The sequence below is a fragment of the Sparus aurata genome, chromosome 23 (genome assembly GCF_900880675.1).
Source record: "Sparus aurata chromosome 23, fSpaAur1.1, whole genome shotgun sequence".
NCBI classification, from domain to species: domain Eukaryota; kingdom Metazoa; phylum Chordata; class Actinopteri; order Spariformes; family Sparidae; genus Sparus; species Sparus aurata.
In genome coordinates this window covers 29,845,733-29,873,731 of record NC_044209.1, presented here as the reverse complement: position 1 = coordinate 29,873,731, position 27,999 = coordinate 29,845,733, and the positions used below count along the sequence as shown (strand labels likewise).

The following is a 27,999-nucleotide window of genomic DNA, read 5'->3' as shown; positions in this document are numbered from 1 at the left end:
CCACTGTTGAAGTAATTATCTTCAGGTATCAGTGTCAAAGTTTTCCTGCCGGTGGTCCAAACACCGGCTGTGTATCACATGCCTGCTCTGGCTGCTGTCAGTGGCCAGAGGTGTAAATATACGCTGAATATCAGTAACGGGAAGTTTAGTCATTTGGCTCCAAATGAAGTGGATGCTGCCTCAAACAGAACCATCAGCTGAATCTTACCCCTCCAACAGCTGACCCAATCATCCCAAACATCAGCTGACATTGCTGACCTAGGAGCTGCTCGTTAAGGATGGAAACACATCAGGCTCAGGTCCAGGTCGAGACTGGCTGAGGATCAGAGTTAACACTTCATCAGTGGTGACAGATCCCATAACGGAGTTTTGCTGATGAAATATTTCACTGTCCCCCATTAGAATCAGCAGAGCTGTGATCTGTGATCATTGGAACCAAAACCTTCCCAAAAGTTTGTTTCACATAGCTGCAATGTTTATTTCTCAGATGGATACATACACCAGCTCTAACACAAATTAATTTCTTGACAGTTTTCCCAAAATGTGTTATAAGAACAAAATAGTCGGGAAATTTTTTTTTCACACATGACATGCAATCTGAAAACTTCCCGGAAAGTTTCCCGAAAATTCCCGGAAAGTTTCCTCAAATGGTACAGGAAAGTTTCCCGAAAATTCCCGGAAAGTTTCCCGAAAATGGTACAGGAAAGTTTCCCGAAAATTCCCGGAAAATTTCCCGAAATTATTATTATTTTTTTCAATTCTTCGGGAAAATTCCTCTCGGTTCCAAAATTCCTTCAGTTTTGGTTTGACCGAATCCAGCAAAAAAAAGTATAAATTAGGGATGTCAAACCATTAGTTAGTTTAATTGCGATTAATCGCATTTTGTCCATAGTTATCTTGCGATTAATTACAAATTAATGGCAATTTTTTTGGCACATTTCTTTCTGTTCTAAATGTACCTTAATGTATTTTCTTCATGTTCTTAATACTTTTAACAACATATTAAATGGCAATTATGCTTGCTTTATGACAATGTTTATTCAACACTTGAAATCATACACTTCAAATTAAAGGCTCAAAAAATATCCCCTCACCCTAAATGGGATCAAAACATGGTGATGTCTGCTTTTGGCGGGTTAACTTTGACAGCCCTAGTATAAATACTTAACAGAATTAATGAAACAATCTTGAATTTTCTGTTTTCACAGCTGGATGTGTAGACCAGCTGAACCCAAGATTTTTCTGGTGCTTGTTTATGGTCCACATTACCAAACAGAGCAGCAACTATGGATTATGGGCGGCAGTAGCTCAGTCAGTAGAGCCTTGGCTTGGGGACTGGAGGGTGGCCAGTTCAAGTCCAGCTACAGACCACAATATGGAAGTGGACTGGTAGCTGAAGAGGTGCCAGTTCACTTCCTAGGTTACTGCCGATGTGCAAGGCACCGAACCCCCCATGTGTGCTCCCCGGGCGATGACATAGCAGCCCACTGCTCCTAGCTTGTGTGTGTATTATGTGTATACTTAGAATGTGAAGTTAGTGATGAGTTTAATGCAGAGGACAAATTTCAGGTGTGTTTCATGTCTGACAAATAAAGATTCTTCTCTTCTCTCTCTTCTCTTAATCTGCCACTGAAAATAGTTCCTGCTATTTCTTCCTGTCTGAAAAAATTTTCTGATTTCCAAAATCTTTGGTACAGAAAATATGAACATTCTGTTTTCACAGTGACCAGCTGTGAGCCAACCAAAAGTTTCCTGAACATTTTGTGTTTTTATACTTTTTTTCAGACCCTACTGGACCACCACACCTGTCGTCTGCTGTCGATCCACCAACTTTGTCTTCATACTTCAGCCTGAAAAATGGAGCACTCATCATTGATTACACAACTGTGTGTAGAACAAGTTTACCACAAATAACAATTTTCCTGACAGCTTCCTGGAAATCTCTAATAAGAAATAACTGAAAACAAATTTTTCACATGAGATGAAAGTGTCCGGGAATTCTTGAAAACTTCCCGAAAAGTTTCCCGAAAATTCCCGGAAAGTTTCCCGAAAATTTTCGGAAAGTTTCCTCAAATCGTACAGGAAAGTTTCCCGGAAATTCCCGGAAAGTTTCCCGAAAATTTCCGGAAAGTTTCCCGAAATTATTATTATTATTTTCAATTCTTCGGGAAAATTCCTCTCGGTTCCAAAATTCCTTCAGTTTTGGTTTGACCGAATCCAGCAAAAAAAGTATAAATTAGGGATGTCAAACCATTAATTAGTTTAATTGCGATTAATCGCATTTTGTCCATAGTTATCTTGCGATTAATTACAAATTAATGGCAATTTTTTTGGCACATTTCTTTCTGTTCTAAATGTACCTTAATGTATTTTCTTCACGTTCTTAATACTTTTAACAACATATTAAATGGCAATTATGCTTGCTTTATGACAATGTTTATTCAACACTTGAAATCATACACTTCAAATTAAAGGCTCAAAAAATATTCCCTTAGCCTAAATGGGATCAAAACATGGTGATGTCTGCTTTTGACAAGGGGTGGGCGGTGGGCCCTCTGCATCTGCCGTGTGTTTGGCTTGCAAATGATATCTGAGACTCGACGTACTTCAGTGGTAACTCATTTCATGTCGACAGTACATGCACATAACTTTCTTTTGTCCTATGGACCGAACCATCTGACAGTGTTTTCAAAGTGAATTTGCCGTTCATAAGTCCTTTCTCCATTTACTTTCACTTTTGCTTCCACCGTGTTTTTCCAGAACACCAACCCTGCTTCTTCTTCTTCTGATTCCTGATTCCCTTATTTATTCTTCTGCCACCCTCTGGATCAAGACTACAGGTGCCACTGACTGCCGTAAATCAAACAATGCGTGTTCCTTTATTTTTTAATACCAAGCATTAATTGCACATTAAAAGGATTTTGCATTACCATGCGAGTAATGTGTTAACTTTGACAGCCCCAGTATAAATACTTAACAGAATTAATGAAAAAATCTTGAATTTTCCGATTTCACAGCTGGATGTGTAGACCAGCTGAACCCAAGATTTTTCTGGTGCTTGTTTATGGTCCATATTACCCAACAGAGCAGCAACTATGGATTAATCTGCCACTGAAAATAGTCCCTGCTATTTCCTCCTGTCTGAAATGTTCAGATTTCCAAAATCTTTGGTACAGAAAATATGAATATTCAGTTTTCACAGCGACCAGAACCAAAAGTTCCCTGAACATTTTGTGTTTTTATACTTTTTTAAAGCTGACGTGTCGACCCTACTGGACCACCACACCTGTCGTCTGCTGTCGATCCACCAACTTTGTCTTCATACTTCAGCCTGAAAAATGAAGCACTCGTCATTGATTACACAACTGTGTGTAGAACAAATCTACCATAAATAAAAATGTTCCTGACAGTTTCCTGAAAATTTCTAATAAAAAATAATCTGAAAACAAATTTTTCACATAAGATGAAAGTTTCCTGAACATTTCTGGGAAATTTCTGGAACATTCCCAGAATTTCCCTAAAATTCCCGGAAACTTTCCAGATATGTTTTCTGACAATTTATAGCCTGAACATGTTTATTTCAAAGATGTACGTGTTAAAGAGCTCGACCAAGTTTGCAGATAATTTTCTTGGTGAAGAAAAAATCCTGAAATTTTCCCCCCAACTGGACTCCTGACCCCTGACCCTGCGCCCTCCAACTTAACTTCGTCTTCACACTTTGGTCTGAAACATGTAGCACTCATAAAGTCTCATTTTAACAACAACCGTCAGTCTGAAAGTCTCACTTTCTGTTTACACTTTTTATGTGAAGAGATTTGTTCCCTCCAGCTAAAAGCTAACATCAGCGTGTTGTCATGATACCAAAAATATGACTTCGGTACGATACCTGCCTAAAATATCTTGATACCGATACTGAAACGATACCACGGCGGAAAACTAAAACATCATCAAAAGTAATGGAATAAATTATTAAATGACAGAATGTGAAACTTAAAATAACTTATTTCTTTTTATTAAAACACAGTAAAAAAACAACAACTTTTTTTGTAAAAGCTGCTGAGCTTTTAGGCTACTTAACCTGTTAGAACAACAATGAAATGATTATGCAGCTGTTTAACTTAGCTGCCAATCTGGTTACAAGCATCTCTGTATCCAAGAAGACAAGTGTCTTCTTGTTTTGTTCATTTGTCTTGTTTGCTCTCAGAGATCATTAAATAACCTGATTTTCCATAGTAGAAAAAAATTAACAGCACGTTAACTACAATTTTATTCAGCATAAAAATAATGAACATAAATGACATTAACTGTAAGTCTGGCAATTCATAAAATAAGATGATACTTTATTCATCCCACAAAGGGGAATTTTGCAATTTGCACTTCATGATGATAAAGTTCAAACCCTGGATTATTAGCCTGCAACTACATTAGTGCACTAACACAATTGACCCAGAACTGGTGGAGGTCTATGCTAATCAGACCATATTCTAATGATATAAATTACAATATACATTATAAATTATTGACAAAAATGTACATGCTATGATTATATTACTAGTACTGATTGACTTAGTGGTGTTGTTGATCAGCATACTTGAGAACACCAGCACATGTAATGGTAAAGTTGATGTTACCAGTGTGAACGTTGCGTTTGCATACAGAGATGTGTGGAACTACATCGGACTGTTAAACAGTTAGCTTTACCCCTGACTGCGACACAATAATAAATGTGAAAAAATCTGGAAAAGTCCTGGAGGTTTTCCTGAAAATTCGTAGAAACCTTATGCAAATTTTCTGACAATTTGGTTTAAAAAAAATTTTGCTGGATTTTATCCAGCAAAAAAAATGTTTCTTGTAAATGTCGATTGAACACATGAAAGTAAAATTAAGCATATTTTGAAGAAGAAATCCTGAAATTTCCAGGAAAGTTTCGTGCAAAAAACATAACGCAAAATGTAGTTTTAAGAACAACACAAATTTCGGATTGGAAAAAAATTAATGAAAAATCTGACAACCATGAAGAAAAGAAAAAATATGCAAATTGTGGTTCACACATGAGATAATATCCTGAATATTCCCTTACAATTTCTGGCAATGTTTCTGAAAATATCAGTTAATTGATTAAAATTACAGTAAAATTTTGGTTTTAAAAAAAAACCTTAGTTCCCTGAAAATTTCGTTTTCAAAGACAAATTCTGAACCTTTTTTTTTCAAAAGAGTTTCTGATGAGAAAACACGTCTGGAAAGATGAGAAAAAAAAGGATTCCCAGACATTTACGTAAAAGTGTCCTGATATGTTCGGATCAAAACATTTCATGAAGTTGAAATTTTTGTTTTAAAAGAAAATCCTGCTAAATTTTGTTTTACAAAATGAAATCCAGCCTAAACAAAAACAGGTTCCACAGGTTTTTGTGTTATAGTTCCACCGAAAACAAAGGAATCTGAAAATTTACAATTGATACATCATAACAGGAAACAGTGCATTTATTCCAGAGGTGTGGTTTTGATTTCACACAAAGAAAAAATATGAAAAATATGAACATTTCCTGAAAATCTTTTTTTATGTGTCAAACCAATATTTTTTTTCCTTTTCATATATGAAACTGACATGTTCATGAAATATTCAGAATTGTTTTTGTCATGTGTGAAAATATTTTCCAGAAAATTTTGGTTTCAATGAAATTTTCTTGATATTTTTGGTTTAAGAAAAAGTTTCAAGAGAAGTCGAAAATTTCCTGTGACTTTTCTGAGTTTCCTGAAAATGTCTTACAAGTTTTCTCAAAATTTCCTGTAAATCTGAATCTGAAGATTTCAGTAAAGTTTCTTGAAAATGTCAAAAGTTTATGAAAATTTTGTTAATATCGGCTGAAGTTCCAGACAAACTTTCAGGAAACGTGTTTTAAAAATAAAGTAAAATAACTTTCTTGTGCCATGTTAGCTTTCTGAACATGTTAACTAATATTAGTTAAAGATAAAGAATAAAACAGAAAAAATGTAAACAAAAAAATTCAAAGAAGTATTGATTGATCAGATGAAAACCTTGATTTGACTTTTTTGAGACTATTCACTCTAGATTCTAAAAATATTTAATGAAAGTTCAACATTCAAACACAAATAAAGAAAAATATTCACAATATCCACAGTGAGGATCAAAAATTAACCACAACAAACAACTTTTGCTGTCAACAGTTCTTTTCTCATAACTTTTTTATTGCATAAAAAATGTAAAGTGAGTCGTCTAAATGTCAGAAAATCTTCACAATCATGCTGCCAAAAATTGCACAATGTATTAAAAAAAGCTTCATGAGAGTTAACGTCTGTACAGAACTACATTTCTTTTGTCGTACACAAACAGTATATAGATTTACATCTATATGTAGATTTCCAGAAACATTTGCATGTTTTGATAACAGCTCAGTTAACGTCGTGTTCACAGCACGAACATGTCGACCAAAACACACGAACAGACACAAATAGATTCTGTTTTTTTTCATCCAATGGCACGTGAAGAAAAGGAAACCGAGCTTCAGTCTGGGTTCTGCAGAATTTACTTTGCTGTTTGTTGTTGGCTGTCTGCAGGTTTACAAGTCGACATTTACAGATCGGACAGCAGCAAAGCACGAGACAGCAGCTCGATTATTGTCTATTTTAAAATGAGTCTGTAGCTCAGGAAGCTGATGAAGCCATCCGAGCCTGAGAGCAGCTGTGGTTCTGAACAGTTCAATCTGGTTCATGAATGAATGTTTAGTTTTCTGTGATCACGATTTCCTCATCTTGTTTTATTAAGATACAACTCTGGAGCTCAACAACATGTCGGTATTTTTAATTCTGATTCTGTTCGGTCCAAAGTTTGTATCTGGTGCAGCTTTGATTTTTAAAAACAAACTTTGTTCAAGACATTAAAATCCGGACTTTAGAAAGTTGTTTCATGTGTGAAAAAGTTTGATAAATATTTATTTATTTTGTTTTTGTGACGTTTCAATTGGATGAATCTAAAATGTTACGAAAAAATATTTTCCAGAGGAACAAAAAGTTTCTGAGTGAGAAACGACTTTCACAGGAAGTTCCTTCTGTCTCCATGGAAACACATTTTTCATGTTTGAAACCAATTCACAATAAAAGTTCAGAAGACTTAAAACAATTCTCCTGAAGTTAGTTTTTTGTGAAACTGAGTAAGAGTTTTTCTCCCCTGTGACGACGACTCGGCTGCACAAATTAAAAAAGAAACATTTTGCCCTCAAATAAATTTTGTTGATTCGATGTAACAGATGGAAAACTACTGAACTTTCAGTCGTGATCACAGAAACCTCTCTGACCCGTTACAAACTGCAGAGCAGCCACAGCTGATCTGAGTTCTGTCTAACTAAGAAAACCCGGCTATTGTTAAAACCCCCAGAAACCCTGTAGAACCTGCGGCTTCTCTTCGGGACACAAACTGACGGACAATCACAGAATTCAAGGATGAAATCATCAGACTGAGCAGTTTTCATCTGAAACACAGTTCAATTATTTTCTCCACAAACAAACAAATTACAAACAGCTGCGTCCAAAACAACTTCTTCACCGACCGGGTCGCAGCCGGTCCGTCAGAGTCGTTCTATAAAAACGTATCAAATGTAAAACATAAGTAGCACCGAAACACCAAGACGCCCGACGCTCATGTACAAAAAGACGACAAACACAAACACACACAACAGCGCCAGTAACAAGAAACAAACACACACACACACACACACACACACTGTGAGCCCTATAATGGTTCATTGTGCACCGTCACCATGGAAACAGGCTCCATGTCAGATCAGTGTGGAAGCTCTTTTCTGTCGCAGCTAAAACTTCAAAATAATAAAAATGTCACCAAGTCAAAGTCAGAATCAAGATCATGAGATGAGATGAGCGAGATAAAGAACACGGATCAGAACCGGCTTAAAGAAAAAACGTTCTAAAGTCACAATTCTGAATAAAAAATACAAAAAAAGTATTGTTCCTATTTTGGTGCATTTGAAATCTTCTGAGCAGTCTGAGGCTTTAATCTTTTGATAACGCTAACATTAGCGTAACGTTAGCTTAACATTAGCTAATCCCTCATGACGTTTATCCCGTTAGTTATGTTGCTGCTCGTCTCGTGTTCAGATAATTCAGTCATGTTAGCTAACGTTAGCAGCTGCTGTTTCTTTAGCTCGTCTGTTTTTCATACTGACGATATGAACCTGACTGATCAGATCAGATTAGTGACCTGATGTCAGCGAGCTAAATGACTTCAGACTGAGTTCTTTGTGACTGATGATTATAACAACAATAATAATAATAATAATAATAGCAAAAATGATAATAATAATAATGTTTAACTTAAAGCATTTTTCTTTTTATCTGTAAACCAGTCTTTTATTTAACTTCATCACTCTGTTTCACCTTAAATATGTTTAATATCAGAGTTCTAATATCTGATCATCTTCAACTGTTTGTTTTTTAATCAAATATACTTAAACTAATAAACTCTAAACTATAATATAACTGTACTTACATCACAATGAGAATGTGTACTCTGTGTCTGATAAACCTTTTGTGAGGTATCAACAGTTAGCATGTGAAGACGAACGGACTGTTAGCTGCACAACTCTGCTGAACAAAGTCCAACAAGGATCTGGTTCAGTTCTGGACGCGTGCCTTCATATAAACCAGCACCGGAACCGATCAGAGAGTTTAAACTGATGAATGAAGTGAAACTTATGATCGACGTCTGGAACAGTCAATATGTTAAACTTTACAGACGTTCTGTTGGAAGCAGCAGAACATCGACAGGCTGATGACAGAGTGTCTGTTGACAGAGTGTCTGTTGAGTTCTACGTATTGACCCGGAGAAACATCCAACATGGACCCGAACACTGAACCCTGTAGAGGAGCGAACATTAACAAATACATTCAGAGTTCACTGATGGACAGACAGGAAGTCACTGTATGACTGACTTCAGAATAAAAGTCTTTTATATAAAATGTGATAACAGCTCGTTTATCTTGAAGCGTTAACGGAACTTTCAGAACCGCAATAAATTCTGAATTTAAAAAATATGAAAATAGAACGTAACTTGAGTCATTTATTCTGCTGTAATCGTTTCACTTGTACTTGAGTTTAGTTTTTCACCAAACATTCACAAACCGTCAAGACTCAGTTTTATTAAACAAAGGTCAGATTTATGTTGAGCTCAAATGACTCAAACTTTCACCAGATGACTTAAATCATTTCTTTACTTTTATATTATTTAATAGTTTATATTTTCAGGTAAAGTCTGCTGGTCCTGAAACTCAACTCTCAATCTGCAGCATGAAAATGTGAAACGACACTGAGACGACTTCCATCTGTCGATCAGCTGTTTGGACTTTTATTCATCTTTCTATTTTTGTATCTATTTATTTATTTGTGGCTCTCGTTGGCTGGATTCTGGTTCTCTCTCTCTCTCTCTCACACACACACACACACACACACACACACTTTAAAATCTCAACATGACATCACAGCATCCAGGGTTCTCATCTCTACATCAGGAGCTCTGGACCTTGAACACATCACGGTAACATGAACAAACAACAAAGATTTTGGCGTTAAAAAACATCTGAATATAAAACTTTTTCTCAGGTTTTTTTTTTGCTCCTGCTGATTCTTTTTTTCTCTCCGGAGGAACGAAGACGCTGAACGCTCCTGATTCTTCTTCATGTGTCTCTGTTGTTCAGTCGACGGCGCTGACAGGAAACACTTTTTGAAACTTTTGTTCTTTTTTTTGATTTTGGAGCATTTTAATCTTAGATCCACGTCTGTTGATGCCGTCAGCGTCAGCTCGCGGTCCATCGGATCATTTTAACGACACGCAAAAGGGAAGATTTATCTTGGGGAAGTTAAAAAATGGAGCTGAGGAAATGAAGTGAAGAGCAGAGCGCATCACACCACGGTTGGCAGCGCTGCGTTCTCTCCAAATTATTGTGTGTAAATCCTTCATGTTCTGGTTTAAATAATGGTAAAATAATTCAATTCAATTAAAGAAAGTCAAAAAGTCAGAACCAAATTTTTCAGATTTCCAAAAATCTGATAAAAACCTGCAGGTTAAAATTAAGTCTAAAAACCAGAAAAGAGACAAATTCTCACGTTAACGAAGCTTCAAACCAACAAACACAAAGTTCTGGACACGATTTCATCGTCCCAGAGTTTTGTGAATCCATCGGGATGAATTCTGATGACGTCTTACGGAGAACAGAGAGAAAGACTGAGGTATAAAACACGTGGGTGTGGAGGCGGAGGACGGCCCGACACGGCCCGGTGCTTCTGTTCAGAGTTCTGACAGAATCATCTGCTAGCTGCAGGAATCGTCCAGCTAACAGAACCACTTCAGTTTGTTCAGATAGAAAAGTAAAGTGTGATCTGACCGCAGGAGACGGGTTCACGAGGACTGAAAGTCATGATTCTAGAAACAGATGGAGAGATGAAGGCCAGGCGGGTCCAGGCGGGTCCTGGCGGGTCCAGGCGGGTCCAGGCGGGTCCTGGCCTACTGGTCCTGGCTGCTGAAGAACTCTCCAGAATCTCCGTTGGTTTCTGTTTCAGTCCGTTCAGAAGATCCGTCCACGTTTTCTTCTTTAATCTGCAAAACTGCACAAACACACAGGAAGTGACACGGTGCCGAACGGAGACGCCCGAGACAGGAAGACAAATATCATGAGGATAAAATCATTTTATTCTGCAGAAGAAGAAGAAGAAGAAGAATAGCTGCTTGACTCGTAATGTACCTGCCCCCCCCTCAGTGTTCGGGCTGCTCTCGGGGTCACCAGAGGTGGGCTGGGCGGCCGTGGCAGGAGTAGGGGGTGATGGGTAATCGGGCGGAGTCTCGTTCTCATCTCCCGATAGGCTCCTGGGGACGCCTGTTACCATGGCACCGGACAGACTGACAGGTCGCTTGGCGACGGGCAGCTTCCTCTCTGACAGCAGGAAGTACAATCAGTGTGTCGTTCAGCCAGTTTCAACATTAACATGATTCATGTGGAGATGAAAGTCAGCTGGACAGTTTATCACCCACAGGAACACTAAATATTACACATGACATCATCATGACATCATCATACTGAAACTGTAATCTACAGTTTGTTGTAATCAGATTACTCTCATCCCTCAGCTGATCAGAAATAACTGCTGAAATAATATTATTATTATTATTATTATTACACTATAATAATAATATTCCAGTTATTTTATTTTTTATATATTTTTACTCACTCACATTTATTCAAGTCTCAAATCATCAACACTCACTTTTCTTCTGTCCCTTGTACTGCTGAGACTTCTTCCTCTGTTTGGAGGCCGACTGGAGATCTCTGCAGCCTGACACACATACACACACACGTCACAACACAAGAAGTATGACACCACATGTCTCCTTGAGTAAAAGTACTGATGTAATCTGATTACCTGCACTGAGAGCGGGAGGCTGCAGCTGGTACCCGGTCAGCTGACACCAGCCGACCGGGTACAGGTCCGGTGACTCACAGTCCACCCACTGATCGTACTCGTCCTCCCAGCCGTCAAAGTGTATCCGTAGCAACCTGTGGACGATGCGGGTCACCGTGGCGACGCAGACCAGCCTGGGCTCCATGAGGTCCACGGCCTCCAGCTTCATACCGGGACGGAACCCGTGGTTAGGAACGTCCTGACGGAGGACCGGAACTGTTATATATACTCTATAATCATTCCTTTAACAGAACAAAGATGGAGGTTCTGTTCTGTGGGCTCACCTTGTTGAAGAGGCCGACGGGAGCAGCCACCGCCTTCGTCTCCCGCAGGTACTCGAACCACCTGAAGGGCAGGTGAGTGTAACCTGAGGACACACAGCTGCTTCAGTCACTGACAGACTTTAACCAACATGTTCAGTTTAATGATTGGCTGGTTAGACACTGCTAACAGCTGGTTAGATACAGACAACAGACACGTTTTTAAAGGAAGCCTTCTATGAATTAAACTCATTAAAACAATTATAATAAATATTTAAAGAAAATTATTCAAAATATCTTGATGATGACAAACTGAATGTTCACGACTCCGGCTGATGAACGTTTTTATCTTTTCTCTGTTGGTCTGAATCATTTTCTGTGTTCAGGACATTTTAGAAAATTAAACAAAAAAAGGAATTTCAAAATAGCAATTTATTTTTTCCACGTGTGAAACATTAAAAACGATCCAGGAAGCAAAATCTCATTCAATGTCTGTTGTTTTTTAAACTAACAACCAAAACTTCAGTATAATTATTTTTCTTGTGTTGGAAAAGTTTTGGAAATGCTGATGATGAAATGACGTCACAAAGAACTCAAAAGAACATTTAAAAAATCTTCTTAAAACTAAATTTTCATCATTTATTTCTGAATGTTTCCAAATGTTTAATTTCACAAGAGATTTTATGAGAAATTCTTTCAAGTCTGAAAAAAAAGTTGACAGAAGAACAAACATATTTCTGACCACAAGAAGCTGAAGTGCACCAGCATGTAACACCACCAGGTAACACCACCAGGTAACACCACCAGGTAACACCAGCAGGAAACACCACCAAGTAACACCACCAGGTAACACCACCAGGTAATACCACCAGGTAACACCACCAAGTAACACCACCAAGTAACACCAGCAGGTAATACCAGCAGGTAACACCACCAAGTAACACCACCAAGTAACACCAGCAGGTAACACCACCAAGTAACACCACCAGGTAACACCAGCAGGTAACACCACCAAGTAACACCAGCAGGTAACACCATCGGTTAACACCAGCAGGTAACACCACCAAGTAACACCAGCAGGTAACACCACCAGGTAATACCACCAGGTAACACCACCAAGTAACACCACCAGGTAACACCACCAAGTAACACCACCAAGTAACACCAGCAGGTAACACCAGCAGGTAATACCAGCAGGTAACACCACCAAGTAACACCACCAAGTAACACCACCAGGTAACACCAGCAGGTAACACCACCAAGTAACACCAGCAGGTAACACCACCAAGTAACACCATCGGTTAACACCAGCAGGTAACACCACCAAGTAACACCAGCAGGTAACACCACCAAGTAACACCAGCAGGTAACACCACCAAGTAACACCACCAGGTAATACCACCAGGTAATACCACCTTAACACCATCGGTTAACACCAGCAGGTAACACCAGCAGGTAACACCACCAAGTAACACCACCAGGTAACACCAGCGGGTAACACCAGCAGGTAACACCAGCAGGTAACACCAGCAGGTAACACCACCAAGTAACACCACCAGGTAACACCAGCAGGTAACACCAGCAGGTAACACCAGCAGGTAACACCACCAAGTAACACCAGCAGGTAACACCAGCAGGTAACACAAGCAGGTAACACCATCGGTTAACACAAGCAGGTAGCACCACCAAGTAACACCACAAACAGGTAACATCAGCAGGTAACACCACCAGGTAACACCACCAAGTAACACCAGCAGGTAACACCAGCAGGTAACACCAGCGGGTAACACCACCAGGTAACACCACAAGCAGGTAACACCAGTGGGTAACACCAGCGGGTAGCACCAGCGGGTAGCACCAGCTGGTAGCACCAGCGGGTAGCACCACCAGGTAACACCACCAAGTAACACCACAAGCTGGTAACACAAGCAGGAAACACCAGCGGGTAGCACCAGCGGGTAGCACCAGCTGGTAGCATCAGCGGGTAACACCAGCGGGTAACACCAGCGGGTAGCACCAGCGGGTAGCACCAGCGGGTAACACCAGCGGGTAGCACCAGCGGGTAACACCAGCGGGTAGCACCAGCGGGTAACACCAGCGGGTCGCACCAGCGGGTAACACCAGCGGGTAGCACCAGCGGGTAGCACCAGCGGGTAGCACCAGCAGGTCGTACCTCTGGGTGGTGTCAGCTCGATGTTGTTGATCTCACAGAAGCCGGAGGGGAAGATGGACGGGGAGGTGGAGTGATAACAGAACCAGTCTGAACCGTCAGCCGCCTCCGAACCATCGATACCGATCATCAGGTACCCGTCTGCCAGGACCTGGTGGAGAGACACAAACTGGGTTACAGACAGAACCTGGAGCTGGGTGGTGTTGATGTTGGCCCTCAGCTGGGCCTCAGCCGGGCCTCAGGTGGGCCTCACCTTCCTGACTGTGGCCACACAGATGGCAGACAGGTTCAGAGGGTCGATGGCTTCCAGCTTCATCCCATCCTCAAACCAGGAGCCGGTCTGATCCACCTCCTTCACCTGCACAGGTACACAAACACTGCTGGAATCAACCAGCTGTGGTGGAACTGGGACCAGTACTGAACGGGTCAGAGGTCAGACTGTAGAACGGTCTCTGTACGATTGGTGTGTTCAGTGTTCGGCATGAGGAGGTGGTGTGGGTGTTTGGTGGGAGGTGTTGTGCTGCCCCCCTGTGGTGACGACATCATGATGTAAATGTGTGATGTAACGTATAATAAAAGTGTTCCTCACAAACAAATTATTCTAAAAACGTTATAGTTTGTTTACTGGAGGATTAATTACAGTTTGAGTTTTACTGTAACTCAGGGTGACGTCACATTTCTGCTTCGATCCAAAGTTAATAAGTTAACGTCAGAGGCATGTGAAGTGAACAGCAGCCTCACAGATGCTGCTGTTGTTCTCACCTTAGCGAACAGCTGTCCCGGAGCGTCTGTCTGACAGACCGGCTTCTTCGACACATCTGGAAACAAACACAGCCTCACTGTCTGCTCTTTGATCTGCAGCCCGCTTAAATTCACAGTTTTCTGAATGCAGTCTGGTGACGTCTTTGCTCCAGACTGAGTGAACAGTTATGATAAGATGACTTCACTCGTTATGCAGCTTCTGACTTCTGAATACTTTTTCTTTATTTATCTTTCACTGAACAAAAGAAGCCAAAGTTGTCAAATATTAAATATCATGTAAAAGTTTTTAAGAATGTTAAAATGTTGAGTTTTCTGAGTGCAGTCTGGTGATGAGCACTGGTTCTGGTCTGGATGTGTTGGAGCTCGTTAAACTCGACCCACCGGATCGTTTGAATCTGTGTCCGATGGATCGAGACCAGCCGATGCTGTGGATCAGAGGGCTGTACATGTGACACCAGAAGTCGTCTGTGCCGTCTTCACACTCCTCATACACCAGCCGGAGACGCCCGCCGATCACCTGCAGCAACAACACACACACACACACACATAAACACATAAACACACACACACAAAGCTGTTTAAGCTGCAGGTGCAGGCTGTGAGTCTCACCTGCTCAACCAGAGCCACACGAGTGCGACACAGGTGAGTTTTATCCACCACCTCCACCCTCATCTGCTTCTTAAAGGGGACCTGCATGCTGTCCTGGACCTGAGGAGGACACACGGACACATCCAGTATATTCACATACATGTGACATAACAACATTATCAAATATCAGCAGTTATCCTGTTTCATCAATAATCCGTCTGAGCAGCAGATGTCAGAACACAACCTGATGATGTAAAGACTGACGTTCATCGTCACATTCATCAGCCAGAGTTTCATTTCTCTGCTCGATAAATGTGACGCGACAGGAAACTCAACATCCTCGAGGACTGATCAACATTTTTCACCATTTTCTGTGATTTTGTCAACAATCAATCGACTAATTGATTCATTGAGAAAATAAAAAAAATACAAATGTCACACATATCAAAGTTGACATTGAAATATTCTAATTCTGAGAAGATGAACACACAAAGTAAGACGTCACACTGCAGCTGCAGCTCTGTGAAGATGAGACCTGTCTGAACGCTGCTGTGCTGCAATTATCACGTCTGATTTTATTCACTTCCTGACGGACAGTAAGAGAGGAGATGTGCAGCTTCAGGCCACTCAGTAAGTGTCTGTCTGTGTCAAACACCTCATCACAGGTGAGTTAATGATGTCACTGAGTGAATGACAGGTGAGCCGATTGTGTCTGTAGATGGAGGTGAATCTAAAAAGAGTCTTTGTAAAGTTGAACTACAGTTTTTACTGTCAAAAAATAAGGGCTGACCTTAAAACTGCTGTTTTTAGAATGGAGTTTGGTTCAGCAGTGTGTCAGTGAACAGAGCTCCAGGAGCTGTGTGTGTGTGTGTGTGTGTGTGTGTGTGTGTGTGTGTGTGTGTGTGTGTGTGTGTGTATGAGAGAGACCTTAGAGGAGAAGTCTGGCGGCAGTGTTTTGGACCCTGTTAGTCGTTTGATCAGGAACGTCTTCCAGTTAGTGAACCTGTGCAGGATGGCTGAACACACACACACACACACACACACACACACACTAATGTCATGTTTAAAGTTTGTTTAAAGATAAACATCTACACAGTTTGTAGAAAGGTGCAGAATAAAAGTCGCTGTTCAGCCAATAGAATCACTGTGTTGGTGTCTCGTGGTGTCTGCAGGTATCTGCAGCATCAAGAGCAGCTAATGATGTAAACAGGAAGTCCCTGTAGCGTCACAGGCTAGCAGAGCATCCTGCACAGACACCTGTTGTGTGTTTGTTGTGTGTCTGTTTGTGATGATGTTTGTGCTGCACAGCTGAGACGTTACCGACACATTCCTGCGTTTGTGTCTTTCTCCGTTCTGATGGAGACACGATCGTTCATGTTGTTCTCTTTGCATGATTCAAATGTGTAAATCAATTAGAGGAGACTGCAGCTGTGGCTCAGCGGTAGAGCCAGCGCCTTGTTATCAGAAGGATCGCTGGTTTGATTCCCCTGGTCTGCATGCTGAACCTCAGACTGCTCCTGATGTGCTGGTTGGCACCATCAGTGTGTGAATGGCTGTGAGTCACTCTGGACTCATTTAAAAGAAGGAGTCTAAACAGATCTATGTTAACAGACTCTCTGGATGTGACCACAGCTGCCTTTGAACCAATCTGAGTGTTGAAACATCTTTTCTGCAGAGTTTTGCGTCTGTGTGAGTTCATGATGTATCTGAGTTCGTAACATTCAGCAGCTTTTTTCTTTTAATAATTCAGCTTCTTGTAATTTCTTGTTGCCGGGGAAGAAAACACTTTTATCTGCACCTTCTTCCTGTTTACAGTCTTTCACATAATGTGTTGAGAAAATATGGCACGCAGGTGGTTGAGTGGTTAGAGCGCATGCCATGAAACAAACGCAGCCGACCCCGGTTCGATTCCGTCCGGAGGTCCTTTGCTGCATGTCACCTCCCCCTCTCTCTCCCATGTTTCCTCTCTGTCTACTGACAATAAAGGTGTCTATGCTACAAAAAATCTTTAAAAAAAAAGAAAATCTATTAAAACGTGTTTTTGGGTGCACCAGTGCAACCGGGTCAGAATGTGTTCTGGAGCCCGGATCAGTGAGCTCCACTCTGACAGACAGGAGGTCTCACTCTGAGGGGGGACCAGAGGTTTTCCTCCCGCTGCACACCAGCCGACAGGGTGGATGTCCGGCACACACAGGTTCAACCAGAAGTCTCTGGAGGAGTCGCTGTCGAAACCCTCGTATCGCAGCAAGGCCTTAAAACCTGCACACAGAAGACGACATCATCATCATCATCATCATCATCTTCATCATTATGCTCATGTCAGCTGAAGTAGAGGTCTGTTTCGTACAAAGACTAATATATAAACTTTTATGTGAAAACACACAAAATGATCAATAAAATGACGTCATGATGAAGATGATATTGAGGTGAAGGTAAAGAGGAGGAGGTAAAGGTAACGAGGAGGAGGTGAAGGTAAAGAGGAGGAGGTAAAGGTAACGAGGAGGAGGTGAAGGTAACGAGGAGGAGGTGAAGGTAACGAGGAGGAGTGATGGTGAAGGTACGAGGAGGAGGGTAATAAGGTAACGAGCGAGAGGTTAAGGTAACGAGGAGTGGAGGTGAAGGTACGAGGAGGAGGTGAATTTGAGGTAACGAGGGAGGAGGTAAAGGTAACTGAGGAGGAGGTTTTGAAGGTAACGAGGAAGGCGGTGACGGGTAACGAGGAGGGAGGTAAGGTAACGAGGAGGAGGTGAAGGTAACGAGGCGGAGGTGAAGTAACGAGGAGGCGGTCAAGGTTAACGGTACGAGGAGGAGGTAAGGTAACGAGGAGGAGGTAAAGTTTAACGAGGAGGAAGGTGAAGGTAACGAGGAGGAGGTGAAGGTAACGAGGAGGAGGTAAAGGTAACGAGGAGGAGGTAAGGTAACGAGGAGGAGGTGAAGGTAACGGAGGAGGTGAAGGTAACGAGGAGGAGGTAAAGGTAACGAGGAGGAGGTGAAGGTAACGAGGAGGAGGTGAAGGTAACGAGGAGGAGGTGAAGGTAACGAGGAGGAGGTGAAGGTAACGAGGAGGAGGTAAGGTAACGAGGAGGAGGTGAAGGTAACGAGGAGGAGGTGAAGGTAACGAGGAGGAGGTAAAGGTAACGAGGAGGAGGTGAAGGTAACGAGGAGGAGGTGAAGGTAACGAGGAGGAGGTAAAGGTAACGAGGAGGAGGTGAAGGTAACGAGGAGGAGGTGAAGGTAACGAGGAGGAGGTAAAGGTAACGAGGAGGAGGTGAAGGTAACGAGGAGGAGGTGAAGGTAACGAGGAGGAGGTAAAGGTAACGAGGAGGAGGTAAAGGTAACGAGGAGGAGGTGAAGGTAACGAGGAGGAGGTGAAGGTAACGAGGAGGAGGTAAAGGTAACGAGGAGGAGGTGAAGGTAACGAGGAGGAGGTGAAGGTAACGAGGAGGAGGTGAAGGTAACGAGGAGGAGGTAAAGGTAACGAGGAGGAGGTAAAGGTAACGAGGAGGAGGTGAAGGTAACGAGGAGGAGGTAAAGGTAACGAGGAGGAGGTGAAGGTAAGGAGGAGGAGGTAAAGGTAACGAGGAGGAGGGTAAAGGTAACGAAGGCGAGGTGCAGGTAACGAGGCGGAGGTGAAGGTAACGAGGAGGAGGTTAAAGGTAACGAGGGAGGAGGTGAAGGTAACGAGGAGGAGGTGAAGGTAACGAGGAGGAGGTAAAGGTAACGAGGAGGGAGGTAAAGGTAACGAGAGGAGGTGAAGGGTAACGAGGAGGAGGGTGAAGGTAACGAGGAGGAGGTGAAGGTAACGAGGAGGAGGTAAAGGTAACGAGGAGGAGGTGAAGGTAACGAGGAGGAGGTAAAGGTAACGAGGAGGAGGTGAAGGTAACGAGGAGGAGGTAAAGGTAACGAGGAGGAGGTGAAGGTAACGAGGAGGAGGTGAAGGTAACGAGGAGGAGGTAAAGGTAACGAGGAGGAGGTGAAGGTAACGAGGAGGAGGTGAAGGTAACGAGGAGGAGGTGAAGGTAACGAGGAGGAGGTAAAGGTAACGAGGAGGAGGTGAAGGTAACGAGGAGGAGGTGAAGGTAACGCGGAGGAGTGTGAGGTAACGAGGATATGGAGGTAAGGTAACGAGGAGGAGGTGAAGGTAACGAGGAGGAGGTGAAGGTAACGAGGAGGAGGTGAAGGTAACGAGGAGGAGGTGAAGGTAACGATGAGGAGGTGAAGGTAACGATGAGGAGGTGAAGGTAACGATGAGGAGGTGAAGGTAACGAGGAGGAGGTGAAGGTAACGATGAGGAGGTAAAGGTAACGAGGAGGAGGTGAAAGGTACGAGGGAGGAGGTGAAGGTAACGAGGGAGGAGGTAAGGGTAACGAGGAGGAGGTGAAGGTAACGAGGAGGAGGTAAAGGTAACGAGGAGGAGGTAAAGGTAACGAGGAGGAGGTGAAGGTAACGAGGAGGAGGTGAAGGTAACGAGGAGGAGATGAAGGTAACGAGGAGGAGGTGAAGGTAACGAGGAGGAGGTGAAGGTGTTTGGACTCTTGTGTACCGGCCAGTTTGATGATTCCAGCGATCCAGTAGACCTTCATGGGCAGAACACAATCCGTGTTCGGGACCTCAACACGGACGCCTTCACTGATGTCGCCCCACGACCTCCACATCTGGACCTGAACAACAACAACACACATACACAACTTCATCAATACAACATGTGTGTGTGTGTGTGTGTGTGTGTGCGTGTGTGAGTGTGTGTGATACCCACATGTTTGAAGCAGCTGACAGGTGCTCCGATCACATCTCCATCTCCAAGGTAACGACCCCAGTCGAACACTTCCACCATGACTGCAACACGCACACACAAACACACATAAAGCACACAGAAAAGAAAACTGTGTGTGTGTGTGTGTGTGTGTGGACTCACTGCTCTTCTTGACTCCACTGTGCTGGTGGGCCTGGTGCTGAGCGTAGGCGGCTAGTTTGGTCATCAGAGGCTGTTTCTGCAGAACCTTCGCCTTCTTTGTGGGCGGCTTCCCCTTTAAGAGACGGACAAACGGCGTTAGACTTCCCCTTTAAGAGACGGACAAACGGCGTTAGACTTCCCCTTTAAGAGACGGACAAACGGCGTTAGGTTTTCCCCTTTAAGAGACGGACAAACGGCGTTAGGTTTTCCCCTTTAAGAGACGGACAAACAGCGTTAGACTTCCCCTTTAAGAGACAGACAAACGGCGTTAGACTTCCCCTTTAAGAGACGGACAAACGGCGTTAGACTTCCCCTTTAAGAGACGGAACAAACGGGTTAGACTTCCCCTTTAAGAGACGGACAAACGGCGTTAGACTTCCCCTTTAAGAGACGGACAAACGGCGTTAGACTTCCCCTTTAAGAGACGGACAAACGGCGTTAGACTTCCCCTTTAAGAGACGGACAAACGGCGTTAGACTTCCCCTTTAAGAGACGGACAAACGGCGTTAGACTTCCCTTTAAGAGACGGACAAACGGCGTTAGACTTCCCCTTTAAGAGACGGACAAACGGCGTTAGACTTCCCCTTTAAGAGATGGAAAAGACTTTTGATGTTTATTGACCAAAAACACGTTGGTTGTGTCTCAAACAGGTTTCAATAAGTGAGGAACAGAAGGTGTTCCACAAGGTTCAATACAAGGACCAATCATTTCTACATCTATGTTAATAAGATTCCATCTGTAACGACTAAGATGACACAGCTGTATAATAAATAATAAAATGATGAAATAAGTGTCTTACAGATGACACAAGCTCTCGTTAGCATTGTTCTCTCGTGATGAGGAAAATTAATCAGGAGTGCCTTAATGACGGTGTCTTAAAGGGGAAATCCTGGAGCCTATATTAAAATATTATTGTGTAAATAATAACATGTGATTTGATCTCTGACCAGCAGATCAACACAGCTGCAACATGATCCTGACGTGCGTCCACTCGTAGCTTTTCTCTGTGTCACTGACGGAATCTCATTGTTATTCTCGGTGTTTGACAACGTCACAGAAAGATTCCAATCAGAGATCGACCTTTATTTTGAAGAGATACATCCTGTTTTTAAACCACAACTGGCCACTATGTCATTCTCGCCACATCCACCAGACTCCATTTACAAAAATAGTAATTTTACCTTTTTTTTACCATTTTAAAATACATTTCAGTCAACAGGAAACTTTCAGCTGTAAAATAAGAGTTTAAACTCAGTGACATGAGGGTTTTTCTACCAACAAAACAGAGTTGGTGATTGTGGAAAGACGAAGTAAAGTGTTTTTGGTGAGTTTGATTTTATCTCTGTCGAGTTTGAATCATGTTTTGCACAGATAAAATGACTGTTTCTGTGAATGGAGTATGGCTGTGGCTGCAAACAGGTCTCTGTAGTAATTATTCCCAAAAGAAGAAGAAGAAGAAGAAGAAGAAGAAGAAGAAGAAGAAGAAGAAGAAGAAGAAGAGACACTTCCTGTTTTAGTCAGTGTCTCCTGATGAGAAATGTTTTCTGACCTTCAGGTGAGCGACAGGTGCTCAGTCAGTGCGTCTGGTACCTGCAGTCTGGCGAGGATGCTGGCCTTCTTGGAGTTGGAGGAGTAACTTCTGGAGCAGGAGACGCTGCAGAATCGTTTGGTTTTACTGTAGAAAGCATCTCTGACGCCCACCATGCCGCACATCTCACAGGTCGCTGAGGAACACAACCGCAGACACACAGGTGAGTCACTCCAACACATTCATTGATTGGGTCCAAATCCTCTGAGGTCAGCTGGCTACGTGTTCTGGTTTCTGTCCTCTGTGACAGAAAGCTGAAGATCTGTGGTGTGAGGACGAAACACTGATTGACATTTTTCACTCTATTCTGACATTTTATAGAACAAAAAACTAATCAAGGACTCGAGAAAACAATCGACAGCGAATGTCTCTCGTTGCAGCTCCATAAAACCAAAACCCTGGAGTCTGGTGTATTTTTCATATTTCAAACAAATTCTAACAAAGGCCAACAATATAATATGTTGTTATCAGACAGGAGGACATTTTATTCTGAGGTGACCTTCCTGTCAGATTAGTCATCAAGGACTCATACATTCTTGCTGTGATTGGTTTAGAGGTAGAACTGGACCTGGACCAATCAGAGCTTCATTCTGCTCCTCCTTGTTTACAGTCTCAGAGCGCTCTGTGCTCCTATTGGTCGACACATCATACCAGTTCTACAGCTAACAGGTTCTGACCTGCTCATCTTTTTGTTCAGTGGATGATGTGGACGAAACCACAAACTGTCACTGAGGTGGTTCTGAGTCCCTGAACACCCTGTTGAGAAGTTACTGGACTGAATCCAGCGACTCCGTCTCAGTGCTGTGAAAATCACTTCACAGATACAGAGTTTAATGTTGTTAATGTAAAGATTCACTAACTTCCTAAAAACAGCCGGAGACACACGGCTGCAGACAAACAGCTGGAGACAAAGAGCTGGAGACAAAGAGCTGCAGACAAACAGTCCGAGACAAACAGCCGGAGACAAGCAGCTGCAGACAAACAGCCGGAGACACACAGCTGCAGACAAACAGCTGCAGACAAACAGCTGGAGACAAAGAGCTGCAGACAAACAGCCGGAGACAAACAGCCGGAGACAAGCAGCTGCAGACAAACAGCCGGAGACACACAGCTGCAGACAAACAGCTGGAGACAAACAGCCGGAGACAAACAGCTGCAGACAAACAGCTGGAGACAAACAGCTGCAGACAAACAGCCGGAGACACACAGCTGCAGACAAACAGCTGGAGACAAACAGCCGGAGACAAACAGCTGCAGACAAACAGCTGCAGACACACAGCTGCAGACAAACAGCTGGAGACAAACAGCTGGAGACAAACGGCTGGAGACACACGGCTGCAGACACACAGCTGGAGACAAACAGCTGCAGACAAACAGCTGCAGACAAACAGCTGGAGACAAACGGCTGGAGACAAACAGCTGGAGACAAACGGCTGGAGACAAACAGCTGCAGACACACAGCTGGAGACAAACAGCTGCAGACAAACAGCTGGAGACAAACGGCTGGAGACACACGGCTGGAGACAAACGGCTGGAGACAAACAGCTGCAGACACACAGCTGGAGACAAACAGCTGCAGACAAACAGCTGGAGACAAACGGCTGGAGACACACGGCTGCAGACACACAGCTGGAGACAAGCAGCTGCAGACAAACAGCCGGAGACACACAGCTGGAGACAAACAGCTGCAGACAAACAGCCGGAGACAAACGGCTGGAGACAAGCAGCTGGAGACAAGCAGCTGCAGACAAACAGCCGGAGACAAACGGCTGCAGACAAACAGCTGCAGACAAACAGCTGGACACAAACAGCTGCAGACAAACAGCTGCAGACAAACAGCCGGAGACAAACGGCCGGAGACAAGCGGCCGGAGACAAACGGCCGGAGACAAACGGCCGGAGACAAACGGCCGCAGACAAACGGCCGCAGACAAACGGCCGCAGACACACAGCTGCAGACAAACAGCTGCAGACAAACAGCTGCAGACACACGGCTGCAGACACACGGCTGCAGACAAACGGCTGCAGACACACGGCTGCAGACAAACAGCTGCAGACAAACAGCTGCAGACAAACAGCCGGAGACAAGCGGCCGGAGACAAGCGGCTGGAGACAAGCGGCTGGAGACAAACGGCTGGAGACAAACGGCTGGAGACAAACGGCTGCAGACACACGGCTGCAGACACACGGCTGCAGACAAACGGCTGCAGACACACGGCTGCAGACAAACAGCTGCAGACAAACAGCTGCAGACAAACAGCCGGAGACAAGCAGCCGGAGACAAGCGGCTGGAGACAAGCGGCTGGAGACAAACAGCTGCAGACAAACAGCTGCAGACAAACAGCTGCAGACAAACAGCTGGAGACAAACAGCTGGAGACAAACGGCTGGAGACAAACGGCTGGAGACAAACGGCTGGAGACAAACGGCTGGAGACAAACGGCTGGAGACAAACAGCTGCAGAAAAACAGCTGCAGACAAACAGCTGCAGACAAACAGCTGCAGACAAACAGCTGCAGACAAACAGCTGGAGACAAACAGCTGGAGACAAACGGCTGCAGACAAGCAGCTGCAGACACACAGCCGGAGACAAACGGCTGGAGACAAACAGCTGGAGACAAGCAGCCGGAGACAAGCAGCTGGAGACAAACAGCTGCAGCCAAGCAGCTGGAGACAAACGGCTGGAGACAAACGGCTGGAGACAAACAGCTGCAGAAAAACAGCTGCAGACAAACAGCTGCAGACAAACAGCTGCAGACAAACAGCTGGAGACAAACAGCTGGAGACAAACGGCTGCAGACAAGCAGCTGCAGACACACAGCCGGAGACAAACGGCTGGAGACAAACAGCTGCAGACAAACAGCTGGAGAAAAACAGCTGCAGAAAAACAGCTGCAGACAAACAGCTGCAGACAAGCAGCTGCAGACAAGCAGCTGCAGACAAACAACTGCAGACAAACAGCTGGAGACAAGCAGCTGCAGACAAACAGCTGCAGACAAACAGCTGCAGACAAACGGCTGCAGACAAGCGGCTGCAGACAAACAGCTGCAGACAAACAGCTGCAGACAAACAGCTGCAGACAAACAGCTGGAGAAAAACAGCTGCAGACAAACAGCTGCAGACACACAGCTGGAGAAAAACAGCTGCAGACAAACAGCTGGAGACAAACAGCTGGAGACAAGCGGCTGGAGACAAACAGCTGCAGACAAACAGCTGCAGACAAACAGCTGCAGACACACAGCTGGAGAAAAACAGCTGCAGACAAGCGGCTGGAGACAAACAGCTGGAGACAAACAACTGCAGACAAACAGCTGGAGACAAGCAGCTGGAGACAAGCAGCTGGAGACAAGCAGCTGGAGACAAGCAGCTGGAGACAAACAGCTGGAGACAAGCAGCTGGAGACAAGCAGCTGGAGACAAGCAGCTGGAGACAAGCAGCTGGAGACAAACAGCTGCAGACAAACAGCTGGAGACAAACAACTGCAGACAAACAGCTGGAGACAAGCAGCTGGAGACAAACAGCTGGAGACAAACAGCTGGAGACAAGCAGCTGGAGACAAGCAGCTGGAGACAAGCAGCTGGAGACAAACAGCTGCAGACAAACAGCTGGAGACAAGCAGCTGGAGACAAGCAGCTGGAGACAAGCAGCTGGAGACAAGCAGCTGGAGACAAACAGCTGGAGACAAGCAGCTGGAGACAAGCAGCTGGAGACAAACAGCTGCAGACAAACAGCTGGAGACAAACAACTGCAGACAAACAGCTGGAGACAAGCAGCTGGAGACAAGCAGCTGGAGACAAGCAGCTGCAGACAAGCAGCTGGAGACAAGCAGCTGGAGACAAGCAGCTGCAGACAAGCAGCTGGAGACAAGCAGCTGGAGACACACTGCTGCAGACAAACAGCTGGAGACAAGCAGCTGCAGACAAACAGCTGCAGACAAACAGCTGCAGACAAACAGCTGGAGACAAGCAGCTGGAGACAGCGTGCTGCTGGGATTACTTTCAGCAGCGGATTACTCCATATTAGACTGTCACTGACCCATGCCGGCCTTTCCGTCAGGGTAGGTGTACACCTGTCCGTTGGTCTTGATGAGTGTGAGGGAGGAGGAGGAAGAGGAGAGCTGTGTCACCCCTCCTCCTCCTCCTCCTCCTCCACCCAGCTCCTCCTCGTCGCTGTCCTCGGGGCTGGAGGCTCCGCTCCCCCCGCTGGACTCGGTGCTGCAGCTGCTGCGGTCCTCCTCCAGACCGTCCAGCATCCCGAACGAGTCACGGCGCTTCCTGGACGGATGCTCCACCTGAGGACAGAGGAGTAACTGAGTACATTTACTCAAGTACCACAGTTCAAGTTTGACCTACTTCTACTCCACTACATGTCTTTTATAATCATTAGTTACTCTACAGATAACATGCTGCACCAGAGCCACAGGAGCACGTTTCACACTAATCTGCCCGTAACACACACACACACACACACACACATACACATATGTGTGTGTGTGTACATGTAAATACAGTACTCAGAGTGAGAGAGTTATCTGATCTTTATTTTGTGTTTTTTTTATTGTATTATTTATGCATCCATATCTGAACATCCCTCACTCAGTCTGACCTCTGTGTTTCTATATTTATATCACACACAGCTGTTGCACTGAGTGTTTCCATCAGTAGTTTGGAGTTGTGTAACCTGCTGCACCACTGCAGTGCAGCAGAGAGAGAGAGAGAGAGAGACTCACAGCTGTATCAGCGAGACAACACCAGACTGGAATTGACACCAAATGACCTACAAATTTCTGCTAATTCTAAGTTCCTCTCCTCAGAGCCACCATAATGCAGCCCATATGAAATGACCCGCTGCTGTGTGTGACTCGGTTGAACCCCCTTTAATTCGGCATACATGAATAACACCTGCAGCACACTCTTATAAACAATGCATGTTTTGTAATTGATTCAATCGCAGCAAAGCGACAGTAGAAGTGAAATTTAACTGAACTAAATGCTGCTTGGTTGAGCACACACAGGCCGAATTACAGACACAAAGGCAAAAGAGCCGTACATCATTCATGAAGCTAGTCTGTGAGAAATATTCCGCTGTCAACAGGAAGTGAATCCTTATTTTGCAGGATTTTTAAGTGGAGTTTTGGCAGGAGATAGACAAGCAGACAGATCAATTATAAGAGGCTATGTTTTGACCGAATCAAGAAATCCTCTCCGCAGTGTGTATGTGCCGAATGAAAGTGGAGCTTGGACTCTTGAATTAAAATGTTACGTATCATTTTGATGAGGTCTATAATGGTGTCAGAGAGCGAGAGAGCTTAAAGTACCAGATTCCTCAAAGGAGTTTTGGTTTGACCGTCAGTCAGCAGCTGTGCCGCGCTGACAGCCACAACAAAGGACACGAACGCGGCTTCCCGCCGGAGACACGAGCCTCAGGACTCACCAGGTCTCTGGGGTTCTCCATCAGGCCGCACCGCGGAGGGACACGCACTCACCGCGACACTGACACCCGCACAGATATTCATTAAAACCCAGCGGCGGACATATCAACTAAATGATCATACTGCTACTGCGCAGGCGCCGGGACCGCGGCTGCTGCTCGCTCATTGGCTGCTGTCTCTGCTTCGTGTGTAGAGTTCAGATGAGATGGCGGACCCGCCAGCGACCCCTGCCGGACCGAACCCGAACCTCAATAATAACAGTAAAATATTATATATATATAATATTATAAATATAATGTCTCGTCTCTTTTATCATTTTTATCAATCATTATAACTGTCACGTGATCTGAACTCTACATCGATCAGCTTCATCAGAAGTGGAAGCTGAAATACTTTATTGATTACCTGACCTCAGGTAATCTCAGGTAATCAATAAAGTATTTCAGCTTCCACTTCTGATGAAGCTGATTGATGTACAGTCCATTCTGACATCATAATCACACTGTATTTCTCTTTCTGAAACAAAAAAATGTAAATGAAATGTAAGACTTAATTTTCAGGAAACATTTTAAGTATTTAAACTTTACCTGTCGTCTTTGTTTGTTCAGCATGTAAAAACCTGCCAGCTGAAATGAAACTGAGGTTTATATTAGTTAGAAATAACATTATTAAAAGTTAGAGAACATAAAGAAGTGAATATGAACATGACAAATCAATCATCATGATTCCTGTTCTCCATTTGATTTGAGTTTGTAATCTATTT

The 27,999-nt window shown here is 43.8% G+C and overlaps 1 protein-coding gene across 1 annotated transcript; it reads right to left on the bottom strand.

Moving 5' to 3' along the window:
- Positions 1 to 4,249: 4,249 nt before the first annotated feature.
- Positions 4,250 to 27,386, bottom strand: LOC115575946 (MBT domain-containing protein 1-like). Its single transcript, XM_030408381.1, has 18 exons — positions 27,239 to 27,386; positions 25,841 to 26,096; positions 21,810 to 21,943; positions 20,181 to 20,292; positions 20,022 to 20,101; positions 19,809 to 19,926; positions 17,390 to 17,524; positions 16,193 to 16,281; positions 15,287 to 15,385; positions 15,059 to 15,194; positions 14,678 to 14,733; positions 14,169 to 14,273; positions 13,919 to 14,066; positions 11,770 to 11,852; positions 11,447 to 11,684; positions 11,291 to 11,359; positions 10,771 to 10,959; positions 4,250 to 10,633 (listed from the first exon to the last, which is right to left on the bottom strand). The coding sequence occupies exons 1-18, from the start codon at positions 27,257 to 27,259 to the stop codon at positions 10,533 to 10,535; spliced, it is 2,169 nt and encodes a 722-aa protein (XP_030264241.1). The 5' UTR covers positions 27,260 to 27,386; the 3' UTR covers positions 4,250 to 10,532.
- Between the last annotated feature and the right edge of the window lie 613 nt (positions 27,387 to 27,999).

Coding starts and splice junctions, on each gene's coding strand:
- LOC115575946 (XM_030408381.1), bottom strand. CDS start 27,259: ATGGAGAACCCCAGAGACCTG. Junction 14,067..14,168: donor GTGTGGCCACAGTCAGGAAG/GTGAGGCCCACC, acceptor TCTCTCCACCAG/GTCCTGGCAGACGGGTACCT. Junction 11,685..11,769: donor CCGTCGGCCTCTTCAACAAG/GTGAGCCCACAG, acceptor GTCCTCCGTCAG/GACGTTCCTAACCACGGGTT.